Raw genomic sequence first — 13,235 nt, 5'->3', positions numbered from 1 at the left:
TTCCCTACTGCCCATTCATCACAAAATTCAGTGGAATGTAGTATTTTTGGGACTTCTACCCCTTTCATCAAATTTGGTTGAAATTTGTCAACAGTTTTAAAAGTAAAGAGATTGAGAACTGTGGTGGTAAGGAGTTAAAATAAAAAAAAAAACAACCCCCTCAAAGAATTACACTCATATACAGCTACTAAATTTCAAAAAGCAAAGCTGTTGTAATACCTTGCAGAAGAATTCACAGAGGTCAGGAGGAGGATGGTTGTTTTCCAGTAAAGGTGCAATTGCCTTTAAAAAGAAAGAGAGAAAGAGAGAGTAAAATTTAATTAGAGAACTGTAACTGCAGTAAGTATTTTGCAGGGAAATATTTTCCTTGGAGGGAAAAAAAACCCCTCACTTTCAAAACAGAAGGACAAAAGCATCAATAGGGAAATTAGAGGTGGGCTGTGTATTTATTTTATGTGGAAACTCAAGCACACCTCTGCTGTGAATCCTCTGGAAAATTTTGCCTTTAACCACATCAATGTAAATACATAAAACACAGCAAAAGTACAATTTTTATAATGGTTTAAACGAAAACAGGAGCAGAGCAGTTGTTTGAGGACGTAAAACAGTAAGGATGAATCTGGCTCACTGTTTCAGATATAACAACCTCCTGAAAGAAAAAAAACTGAAAAACACCCCCCCACACACACACACAACCTTTATGGAAAGAGTTTGAGCTTGTTTTGTGAGAAATAATTCACTAAAGTAACATAGCACTGTTCTTACCTTGGAGGACCCTATTCATCAAAATCAAGCATCTGACTGAAAGCTGAGATCAACTATTCCTTCTTTGTTACTACGCAAACCAATGTGCTTATGCTCAGTAAATACATTAGAGGTCATACCTGCCACTGAGGGTGTAATGAACTTATGTTGTTACTTCCCTTGTAAATTAGAAAATGGTACTAGAACAATGTATTCTCTCTGTGATGGTGCCTTCGGGCTTTTCCAGTCTTGAGCTAAAGGGATTCCCAGTACCCATTTAAAAGTAAGACTCTAAACACAGCAGCTAGGACATTTTGTATTAAGCAACTGAACGCCAGATATTTTATCTGGATGGCATCTGGAGTTTTACCAAGGCAGTCTGTTTTGGTTTTTGTTCTCTCTCTCGTCGCTGTAAGGATTTCAGCCCCATGGAGTCTGCTTACGACTGTGTTTCACACACAAACAGGTCAAGATTAATGTGAATTTTCACAGTGAAACCCAAGCACATCTGCAAAGATCCATTTTGGTTACACATAATGTCTGTGAAGTTTCTGATCATTATTGTGTGCCATCCTTCTGCAACTGTTCACTCTTCCTCTAGTGGTGGTCCAGCAACAGAGGACTGATGGAAAATGCAACACTATTCAGTGAGACTAGAATATCCTCACTCCCCATCCAACACCTGAACTAATGATCTTTGAGTTCACCTTCTGGAGTGTTTGCTTCAGGACCTGTCAAACCACAGGAGCCATGTATTGCAAAATCACCAAGTGTTTATACCTGTCCAGCAGTGGTGAGAGGACCACTGCCTCAGAGGTGTAACTGGCTGGTTACCAGCCTAAGAAAAATGAGCTTTATTGCTTCAGCCCAGTCTTTACTGAATGGAGGGAATAACCACAACAGACACTGTCAGGTGGATCACAGCTCTGCCTGTATGGTCAGTGGGGAAGAGGGGCAGCATGAAAACACCCTGTATTTTCCTTAGGTGCACTGTGGTTATAAGCAGAAACTTGCTGTCTCTCGTTGCCCAGTTATGGCAACATGTATTTTCCCTTCCTTACTACGAAGGGATCAGTTGTGGGGACAGGATCAGTTGTAATATTGATCTGTTCCAGCACCATCTAGAGAAGGAAAGCTGGTGCCATCTGCATGGTAAAACACTGTGTACTTTTAAGATACTAGATAAATACACAGAATTAGCAATACTTCCTAAATATAGCACAGGTTAGCTGTGTGGATGAACTCTTGAATGTTCAGAAACTGCCATCTCCTCAGTGGTTCTGGCACAAGCCACAGAAGGGCAGGACTTGAACTGAAGAAGCCATCACCCAGAATTGCTGAATAATGTAGGGTGAAAGGGCCTTCAGAGGCCACCCCGCTCACACCAGGGCCACCTTCTATCTTTTATTAAAAAATCCTTCCCCCAAAACAACCAGTTGTTACTGGAGGCCTGAATTACCCTCAGCACTAGAGTAAAATGAAAGCTACAGCAGATCTCAAAGAAAACTAAATGCCACTTCAGAAACTTACCTCAGTGACTGCTTCGAGCTTAAATGGTATCTTAAGCAGCAGTTAAACACAATTCACACCTACTGGCAGCTACATGCCACCTTGTCATTTTGCAGAAAGAATCACAGAGAGATGTGATACAATCAGGTGGTGGTGAGGTTCTAGATTAGATTTCTGGGAAAATCTCCTGGAAATTGCCAGTGACTGAAATTAAATTACAGTGAGGAGGAACCAAGTTCCACCTCTCTGATAAATTGTTGAGATTTTATATTTTGTTGCACAAGAAAGAGAGCTGTCATGTGATTCACTTATTTCTAAATCTAAATAAATACAATGTAAAGAAAATAAAAAAGTTGAAGAAGATATATTTATAAATGAAGTAAGCAGGGGGTTAAACTGCAGCGACACATACCCATATCCTCACGTACAAAAACAATCACTTGCTCACATACCATCTGCAATGGAGACATTCTGTATATGGTAGCATTAGCCCCTCAGGAAACTGCTAAGCCTAAGGGTTTTATAGGGCACATCTGGAAATGATGTTTTTTGACTATTTAAAGTACGTATATAGATATGAACATTGTGCTGTGTAGCCTAGTAAGGAGGCCATTCTGGGAGACAATTAACCCTCAACATGCTGTGCTGTTTCATATAAGTTGACGAGGAAACTATTGTTACTCATCTATGAAACAAGAAAAGAGGAATCTCAAAACCACACAAAAACCAGTAGAACAAATGAGTTTGATCTTGCCTAAGTTCACAGCATTGGTGGAAATGCTTTCATATTTCCCCTATTTCACTGGGGTAGAGGCAAGTATTAACAGAAGTGTTATCAAACTACAGATTTGTCCTCAGATTTTGACAGAAAGATACTCACCACAATAATGCTCTCGTGGTCTTGAGTGGTTAAGTTGTTGTTCTGAAAGAGTTGAGCAAAGAAATGAATGAGCAAAGAATACTCTGAGTTGGCACATCAGCACACCCAGTCCTCTTAGCTACCACCAGACACAAGCAGAAAGGCTCAAGACTGCAATTGCTTATTTTCAGAACAAAATTAATCAAATTTAAATCATTCTCTTAAAGAAGGTGGTATACTATCTGCTCTGAGGAGTTGTGCAAGCTTCCATTTCTCCCTCAGCACCTTCAGATTCACGCCATGAAACCTGAGCATGCAAACACCAGGACACCAGAGTAGGTTTCAATCTGTTGGAAAATTAAAGCTAGTGACACATTTATTTAAAATGTTTTCTTAAGACAGGTTGTACGTTTCTAAGAAAATTAATAAAAGGATTGTTGTGGTGTTGTATACCATTTGTTGGTAGTAAACTAACTGCTGTAGTTTTCCTGAAATTCCTTCTTCAAACACGGAACCAGTAAAAGCCAATAAACCTATGCAAAAGAGTTTGCTTTTGGCTTTCTCAGCAGCATAATCCATTGAGACATTACAAAATCGTGAGTTGCTAAGATCTTTGCCTACTGCAAGAAAAAAAGCCAGCAACTTTGGTGCTTATCACAGATCTTTGCACATTAGAACGAAGACATGAAAAAGCTGCTTGGCATTACATTTCCTGTCCATGAAAAGTTAACTTTTAGAAAGAGATTCTATAAAAAGAGGATAGATACCTCTGAAAAAGGAAAACATTTTACTTTGACAGAACTGGTAATAATAAAATAGCTGCACAACTAATTTATTGGTATAAACATATTGCCACAGGAATTATCAGTCTTGCAAACAAAGCAAATGGAATAGAAGTCAAAGGGAGTTTTACCATTGACTTGAAATAAGACGTGAATCAGACCCATAACGAATTCACCATAAATAATCGACAACAACAACAAAAAAAAAGCCTCAAGAGAAATGTGGCTTGTTTTGTTTCTAGAAATCTACCTAACATGGGTCAAATTATCTTTCTCCCTAGCAAGTACAAATTCCACTCCAAGTCAGAAGTCACAAGCAGACTCAAAGGCAGAATTTTGACAGCCCAAGTTAAAATAAAACCCACCCACAAACTTTTTAACAGTTTTGTCTCTCATTGCACTGTGACAGCGACTTGCAGGAGCACTGCTGAGCTCATACCTCTGAGAGCAGTTTTGAGACAATCTCCAGTGGTGCTTGGTGAATAGAGTCATCCTGAAGCGGAGACGTCAGCGCCATGTCCACCAGCGTCCTGATCTCCTTCAACACCACCTCCCAGCGGCTGGGGTTACTGAGCACCTTCTTGTACTTGTAAATCTTTTTCTGCAAGAAAAATGAAAGGGTCACACTGACACCACCATGAAGCACTTGAAAAAATTGACTGGATATGTGCTTCCGACATGCAACTGTCAAGTGGGCTGCTTTGTATTTTCAGTTTTGCCTTTTCTGTTTGCTGAAAAGTTCTACTTGAAACATTTAAATAGAAAATAAAACCTCCTGTGTCTAAACCAATTTCTTCTGTAGAAGCAATGAAAAACTGTTGACTCCCTTTTTTATTTTAAAGTAAGTTTTTGAACTCCAAAGCATCTTTCTTTCCATCATCTCCTCTTGCCAACACCATATTCCTCAGGCTAATAACAGATACCTGTTATTACACTGTTTCCAAAGCTGTAGGTTCTTTTAAAGGCAGTTAGTCATTAAGAAAGAGGGGGAGAGAGAGACCATCAAAACATTATTCTACAGAAACGTTATTCTACAGTGCTAATTGGTGAATACTCATTCAGAATGAATTAAAATCAATTTCATCAAAGTGAAAAATTCCAGTAGACTCACAGGGGGTTTTTTTCTGTCTTAAAGAATCCTGAAAAGTCATGTTGTCACCCTCCATTGTAACAGAAACTCACAAGTAAAGTCTCCAGGTCTCCCACGGAACAGCACTTCCACTCTGGAGAAAAGCATTCCTGACTGCCTGATCCCATCTGCCCTGGTCCTCTGCATGCCCTGGCATTACTTGTCTGTGCCCAAGCTATTTCACCAATTGCCCCGTCCACAGACCAGCTGGATAAGAAAAAGACAATTCTTACCTCCTCAGCAGCCATGTTACTACAAACGACAGGAACAGAGGCTGCTTTGTCTTATAAATAGTATTCTTTAGAGAAAACCCACCCTGCCAAATTCCCAGAAGTAGCTTGATGAAACTCTAGGAGTTCAAGGAAACGATGACGAGCGTTCGAACACCAGTCCCGAGGAGAAGACGAAGTGTGCACTAGAACCAGGAGAGGAGAGGCTTGGCAAAGCGGGCAGCACTGGAGGCAGCGCTCGGCCAGGGAGCTGGCAGGGAAGGAGCTCTGCTGCCTGACAGAGAGCAACACCAGGACCGCAGCCATTTGTTTGGTTCACATGCCCTTCCGCTCCTCTCTGGGTGTGAATCTGGTTCTCTGGTCAAAGGGATGTCAAGAAGTCTGGATACATCCCCAGGTTTATTAAATGACAGGCTGAGCACGTCTCTCTTTACATGAAGGCATGGGTGTTTAGCACTAAAAATGGATCTTATGTTCCTCGGCAGCATTTCCAAGGAAGTCACAAAAACTGCCCATGTTGTGCAGCTTGTAGATTCAGCTGCACTTTTCGGGCTGTACATTGTCAGTGTAATTAAGGCAGAGGACTTTGGTTTGTTTTGTTTTGGAGCTTTGCCACTACACGGCATTTCCCCTCCGCTCTCACAGGGCAGCCCCTGCAGGAACCATCTGAACAGGCTGGCTCTCTGCTTATCAGCCGCTTCCTTCCCACCGTGGCAGCAGATCTAATGCTCAACAGAAAATACAGTCACCTCTGTACCCCATCCGAAACATGAAACAAGAGAACAATAGAGAAAAATACAAATTTCAGATGCCTGGGGTTTGTTAACATTGTTAGAGGGGGGAGAAGAGGGTGGCACTAGGCTGACACGTAAAGGCTGATAAAGCAATCCAATTATCTTTTTAATTAAATTCATGCAAGTACAAACGCACGTTGGCAGTAGTTCATACTTTCAGTGCATTTCAAGCCACCAAAAAGCTAAAGGAACATAAAAACACATGCTGTGGACACTATCAAATGTGTTTGGGATTTCAGAACTAAGCAAAAATCTTTGTACTTCTGAGCTCCTTGGGGGAGAGAGGGTCCACTGGCATTTTTAAGCTACCAGCACTACTTCTACCATCATGACAGATTTCTTGGACTCTTTAGGAAACTTGAATCATAATTTCTCTTATTCATGTAGTGCCTTTTTTCAGGGTCTTTTTGTTAGATCCACTCCACCACTAAATAAAATCTAAACTTCAAAGCCAACCAGCCAGCTCTGTAACTTGAAGTATTTCCTTTCTGACTAATTGAGGACACTAAACAAAGCTAGCTCAGATACATTTTCCATGCTGAAATTCATTCCTGGGGTCTGTACTATTAAAAAATGAAATTCAAAGTAGAATTCAAAGCTGGTCAAAAAGTGGGGGTGTGGGGGTTGCAAGAGCTAGACCACTGGGTTATTGTATCCCTGCCTGCTCTGGGCTGCCCCTTACTTGGGCGAGTTGCGATGTGATTTTGGAGAGCAGCTCCTTCAGCCTAAGGGACAGCTGCTGAAGGAAACCCTTTTGCCCAACAGGACGCTGCTCAGACAACCCTAACACAAATATCTTTTTTACTGCTGTCAAATCCACTCTTGCCTGGGGGGAGGGAGGAGCAAGGGAGGTTTCCTTTCCCTTTTAGAGATGTCCATTAAAAATTAAAATTCTGAGGATGCTGACGTACATAAGAGAAAAAACAGCAGGAGCTGCACTCCCTGCTATGCAAGGGAGACCTACAAAAGCTGCTGCTCAGATCATGCAGACAGTCACTTACAAAGGGAGCACCAGGGGACAGCTACCTTTGCAGACACGCTTAGCCCACCACAAGCAGAAAATCCAAACTTCTCAGTCTCTGCTTCACGTTTTCAGCACAAAGGATTGCGCTGCACTGATATACTGAGCTGTAATTTGCAAACGACCTTAGAGAAGTCTTGAATGATGGTGGGAAAGCAGCAGAAAGTAAAATGAATAAATAGAGGAGCCATCCCCAAGAGGGTTGAACTCTGCTATCCTGAACCTTTGCCCATGGTTACGCTGCTGTTTTTCTCAGCAGAATGCTTTTCACTCTTGAGCGCCTTGCTGAAAGCCTCAATTAAAGCTTGAAACCTGTCAGTCGGTTAGAGAAGCAATTTGCTGTGTATCAGCAAGCACTTAGCCAACACCGAGCCATCTGCTCTATTCTACCTGCCCTGACTCCGGAGCAGGGAGAAACAACCACTCATGAGCTTAAAAGCAAAGCTGCCTGGTAAAGACCCGTATTGGAGAACAGGCACGTCAGCACATGCGAGGAGTTTGTTCCCCCTGGATGTAGGTGTAAAAGATGCCTTCAGCTGCTGAAAATACTCACATAATATTCATCACTAATAGTGTTTACAAGAAACATACTGGGGTGAGAATCCAGTTTCACTGGGATTTCACTAAAAGTAGCAGCTCCCGTGACAATTTACGTGAGTGAAAATAACACGTGCCAACTTGGAATTTGACCCTCCTAGTTACTGACCAGCCAGAACCACACGGCTAGTGTCATTCCAAAATCTCGCTATGCTGACTTTAAAAGCAAAACCACTGAATTTAATGAGTACCCAGAAGAAGCAACATGGGGAATAAGTGACACTGACAGGGCATCCTTCATTCTCTAATCACTCTAATTAATTAAGTCTTGCAGCAACCCAAAGACCTAAATCTCAGTCCTCTTTCAGAGGAGGAGGAATTGAGGTCCACATGTGAAAAATTACTTTTCCAGTGTCACTAAGCAAGCAAATGTGACAGAAAACTGTAAGCAGTGGCTTTTGCCGTCAGTGCTCAAAAGCTCTTGAACACTGCTGTAAACAAACAGTTCAGGAGAGCCTAGGAAAATTTCAGCTTTTTTAAGTAACATGTTCATATGTTTTTCTACCCCATAACGACCTCATCCTGTAGCCCTTGCTCATACACCACTTCCTTGGACAGGAATGATAATACTGATGTAGTTGACATCTAAGAAAAATGGACTCTTAATGCACAAAATTGGAACAAGTGCATTTTTCAGCCTTAGCAAGACCTTTCATGTTAAGAACATCTTAAAGTAGCTGGCACACCTGATCCAAAAAGGACACGATTAAGTTAGCCTTCTTGATGACCAAATTTCATCCCTGTTTTGCTACTAGTGGCCAGGAAACATTCTGTACTCTTGGGAACCTGTCCTCCTGTCAGCAAATACTATCTTCATTACATTAGAAAAACTAATTGCCAACCCAAATCCAGAATAGCCTGTTAAATTCTACCTCTCTGCTCTTCAGCCCTTTACCGCATACAGCACGCAACTAATCGCTTCTTTATTGGAGAAGCCAGAGCTATTGCAGGAACGTATGCTGACTTTGAGGGTTGCATGTGCCAGCAATTGTTTATTTCTTGCTGAGCAACGAGGGCAGTTCCAGCAAAAGGGAAAAGGTCAACCTCACGCACAGAGGTCCTCCCCAGCTCATTGCGGGGATGGCTGAGCCAAGCTAGTGTTACACTTTAATGTTGACGGCGCTTATGTAAAATGGAGGTGCCTCTTGCTAGACACAAATGTACGGGGGTGGGGGGAACAAACCACAGAGAGCAGACACTGGAACGGTTTTCTCCACTGCAGCAGAACATTTTGTTAAAATGCTGCGTAACAAGAAACAGGAAGAGTTGTTTGTGATGTTCAACACACATGCCCGGCTTGTCCTATGAAGCCCAGGAGCTGTACCATGTATTCTTCAGCACCACCTGCTGGCATTTCGTCTGTTAACTCATTAACTTAATGAAAACAAAGACTGCTTGGCATCCCCAGAACTCAGCTAGATCCATATTCTGCTTTTAATACTAGCAGGCATCACTTACTTCACAGTATTCTGAAAAATACGTAAGAATAATTTGCTGCTAACAGAGGTTTCCCTGATAGCCAGAGTCAGGCTTAAATCCCCAGGTGGATCCACTGAAAGCCTTCTGAACTAAGTTCCTACCTATTGCCTTTACCAGTATGAAGAAAAAAAGCAACTTACCTGAAAAGACTAAGTCTACAAAAAGCCCCATTCCAGGCAAAGGGCTGGAACTGGGATGAGATTATAGAACCTTTTCCAAATCGGGGACTTCAGACATGCTCCAAATTCTTCACAACCTTCTGAAGGTTTTGCACAGAAAGGCTAATGTGCTGCTCTCTAAAATAGCAGCAGCCAACTTTTGCACTCTACCATGTTTTCAGGTCAAGGCATTTTCTGCATTTTTTATTTTACCCAATGCATCAACATCTCTGCTTTGGTTGCTTCTCTGAATGCAATTGCCTTGGTCAAGGCTCACTTGCCCACAAGCTCCTTGCCAGAGAACTGGAAGGAAATATTATAAGCAAGACACTTCCTGATTCTCACTCAGTTACAGTCTAAATAACACTTCATTTTTTGCCAATTCATATAAGAAGATCCTGACAAAATCACAGAATCACAGAATGTTGGGGATTGGAAGGGACCTCGAAAGATCATCCAGTCCAATCCCCCTGCCGGAGCAGGAACCTAAACAATTTTACACAGGAAGGCGTCCAGGCAGGTCTTGAATGTCTCCAGAGAAGGAGACCCCACAACCTCCCTGGGCAGCCTGTCCCAGGGCTCTGTCACCCTCACTGTAAAGTAGTTTTTTCTCAAGTTTAAGCGGAACCTCCTGTGTTCCAGCTCACACCCATTGCCCCTTGTCCTGCCATTGGGCATCACTGAGAAGAGCCTGGCTCCATCCTCCTGACATTCACCCTTAACATATTTGTAAACATTAATTAGGTCTCCCCTCAGTCTCCTCTTTTCCAAGCTAAAGAGCCCCAGCTCCCTCAGCCTTTCCTCATAAGGGAGATGCTCCACTCCCTTCATCATCTTGGTGGCTCTGTGCTGGACTCTCTCCAGCAGTTCCCTGTCCTTCTTGAACTGTGGGGCCCAGAACTGGACACAATATTCCCGATGCGGCCTCGCCAGGGCAGAGTAGAGGGGCCATTATTTATTGCTCTGAGATTGGCACCCATGGATCTACGCTCTGAATAAATATAACAAGTGACAGTCTCTGCCCCGAGCAGCTCACGTCTTGATGATTAAAGGCAAGAAGTAGAAACAGAGCAAGAAAACCAAGGTGATTTCCTTGAGGTCATATGACAAGTCAGGATCAGAGCAGAACTGAGGTCTTCTGATTCTCAGCCCTCATCACTAATTGCTAGATCATGGTACCCCCAAGGAAAAGCACCACCGACATGCACTGAGGCCGCAGCAAGCAAGCTGAATGTCAACACCCTGTTGCCCTGTTTCCCTTGCTCCAGATCTCAGCTAATCCAGGCAAGAACCCCCAAACGCTCCGATCAACTCAGATCGGTGCCATTTCAAAGTCGACAGAGTTCAATGGGTTCAGCAAGTGGTGACGTGGGTTCAGCTGTTACTAATGCACAAACTGGAACAACCACACAGATACTTCCCACAGGAGCAGAGTTTGTCCTTTGCTCAGACACCACTGGGACAGTACCACTGCAAAGTAAAAGAATGCTGAAATAAACAAAATTTTAAAAGGACAAAACACATTTCTGCTTGGACCAAGAGAAGTGCAAAGTGGAAGTGGGACCAGGGGGCTCTCAGGGCATCTTCCTCACTCACCTTCCAGCATGACACTGCAATATTACTGCACTGAAGAACTTGCTCCTGAAGTGTATTATATATCTATACACCTGTATCTCCACCTCCTTTGCACACAGCTGTCACCTGACTGACCGTCCTTCTGGGCTTCTGCTCTCCGATGTGCTCAAGACTACTACAAAGATGTCCTTCAGCAACAAGGGGTATGAGAGAAGGGCGAAAGGAAGGATATTCTATCCAAGGGAAAGAAGAAAACTAAAAACACTGGGCAAGCGGCTCTTAAACGTATGGGCTCCACTGAAGACAAACCTGCATGCAAATACAGTGTGGGTGCCTCCAAAAACTGAAAGCAACTCAAAAACTGTGGCTTCCTTCTAGCCCCCTAAGCAGAGAGGGAAGAGGTCATCTCTGGTAGATCTTCCCACTACCAAGCAGAGAAACTGGGCTTTGTTTTTGCTGCTGTTCTCTCAAATTGCCGCACACAGCCCTTTGGTCACTAAGACACAGGAACAGAGCTGGCTGATCCAAACCCAGCTCTCCCTTAGCCCTGCATTCCAGATGCCGTTTCCCCAGCTAGAAAACGCAAAAGGCCAAGTGTGGCTCCAGCTGCACTTCGCATGGGCTAACGCGGTTACTCTCGTAATCAGACCTGTCCACAGGGGAGACATTTTTTGGCACGTCCAACTTTGATGCATTCCCCGTAACCCTCCATCCCTGCTTCCATTTCCTTTTGGCAAACACTCCCATTCTTCAGGCCCCAGTTCCAGCACCAGCTTTACACTTCAGGTTGGCAAAACATCAGCTTTCATCCTGCACACAGCAACTGCTGTTCCGTATTTTTCGTATCGGAGCCAAGCTGGGGTTTGTTTTTAATGTTGCTTTGGCTATGCGGAATTTCACTATGACTGCAGATAGGTTTCTAGCAGAAGTGTAAGCCATTCCTTACTTGCAAAAAGTGTTGGTAGAGATACAGCTGCGATCTTGGGTTGTAAATCCCCAAATCCCATGGAACATCTCCCCAGGAAAATAAATATTTTAAAATGTGTTATCCATGGGTGTTTGGGTGTAGGTGTAGCGGGGTTTTTTGTTGTTTGTTTGGGGTTTTTTTTAAAGTAGAAACCACACACCACCTTTTCCTCCTGATCTTGGGCAGAAGGAAAAACTTCAACAAGTTCAATACAGTTGAACAACATAGTTGTCCCACACGTACAGGAAAGATGTGCCCTAACTGCATGCTGGTGGGGTTTACACACCCTTCTGAGTCGCTTTAAACTCTTATGCAGAATGAGTGAGAAAAACCTTCACATAGAGGTTGCTGGACTCATACAATTAGAGCAGGAGCCAGACACTCTGCTTGATCTACAGCACTTCAACAGCCTCTGACTCACCATCAGAGGGAAGGTTTCAAACATGTTTAGGCACAACTACCTCCTCCTCTTGCAGGACCTCGCTGCTGCCTGCTGCAGCATTTTTGGCCCTTTTCTCTGGAGCAGCAAATGCTCAACCCGGACACTGTCTGGACGTCGGGATCTCAGCATTCTGGCACAACCCACAGTTTCCAGAGGGGTGAGAGTCTGACGTGCTCCTGTATTTGAGATTATGCAGTATGAGCTGAAGTCAGCAAAATCATGTTCCATTTAGGGAGAAAAAAAAAAAATAAAAAGAAAGCAGACTGCTAGATGAAAAGCAGAGTGTGTATCATATATACCATATACACTCCACACTTTCCAAAACATTCAGTGGACTAACTGCATTGCAGTGCAGGGGCAGGTCAGGGGGGACTCTATTAAATAAATAAACTATAGCAGACACTGTATGACTGTGGAGTTTAGCATGCATCAAGCAGAAGACACAAAGCACTGTGACATCAACTGCCACCTAGGTGTGGTCCTTGCAGTGTGCTCCTCTGTGCAGAGACCTGCCATCACTGACTGCATTACAGAATGCCCAACACCAAGCTGAACTGATCCAGGTTCCTAATACCTTTACATTCATGCACTCACACACATGATGGCTCCATCTGTGGAGTCTAGTCCTTGACATCCACCAGCTCTCAGTCTGCACTAGGAATAAATGACTTTGCCACTGCAGAGAAGGGATAGTGTGTAGGAAAAAAAGAACGTGCACAATCTTATCTTCATTGCACTTCGACCAGGTCTGCCAAAGAAAAAGCTGTGTACAAGGCCACCGTGGAGAATAGCCAGGCAGCATACCTGCTGTGCAGAAACCCCCCCACTCTGACACCTCACCCTTCAGATCCCACTCAGGCATGAGAGCTGCTCATCACCGAGAAAACAGGACACTGCCTCATCTGCAAGGCTGCAAAACATATGCCAGTAATTTCAGGCACGTCATGAC

At 43.3% G+C, this 13,235-nt stretch overlaps 1 protein-coding gene across 1 annotated transcript in view; it reads right to left on the bottom strand.

Moving 5' to 3' along the window:
- Positions 1-13,235, bottom strand: part of CMIP (c-Maf inducing protein) — a gene marked incomplete at its 5' end in the record, with an annotated part of 62,340 nt that overhangs the window by 29,299 nt on the left and 19,806 nt on the right. Inside the window, 3 exons of the mRNA XM_029085965.1 lie at positions 220-282; positions 3,134-3,175; positions 4,334-4,495. Of these exons, the coding sequence (XP_028941798.1) occupies positions 220-282; positions 3,134-3,175; positions 4,334-4,495 (267 nt within the window). The remainder of the gene's footprint in view (positions 1-219; positions 283-3,133; positions 3,176-4,333; positions 4,496-13,235) is intronic.

This window comes from Antrostomus carolinensis, unplaced genomic scaffold (assembly GCF_000700745.2).
Source record: "Antrostomus carolinensis isolate BGI_N321 unplaced genomic scaffold, ASM70074v2 scaffold4767, whole genome shotgun sequence".
Classification (NCBI taxonomy): Eukaryota; Metazoa; Chordata; class Aves; order Caprimulgiformes; family Caprimulgidae; genus Antrostomus; species Antrostomus carolinensis.
The sequence above is the reverse complement of the archived record's forward strand: the minus strand, read 5'-3'. Positions and strand labels throughout refer to the sequence as shown.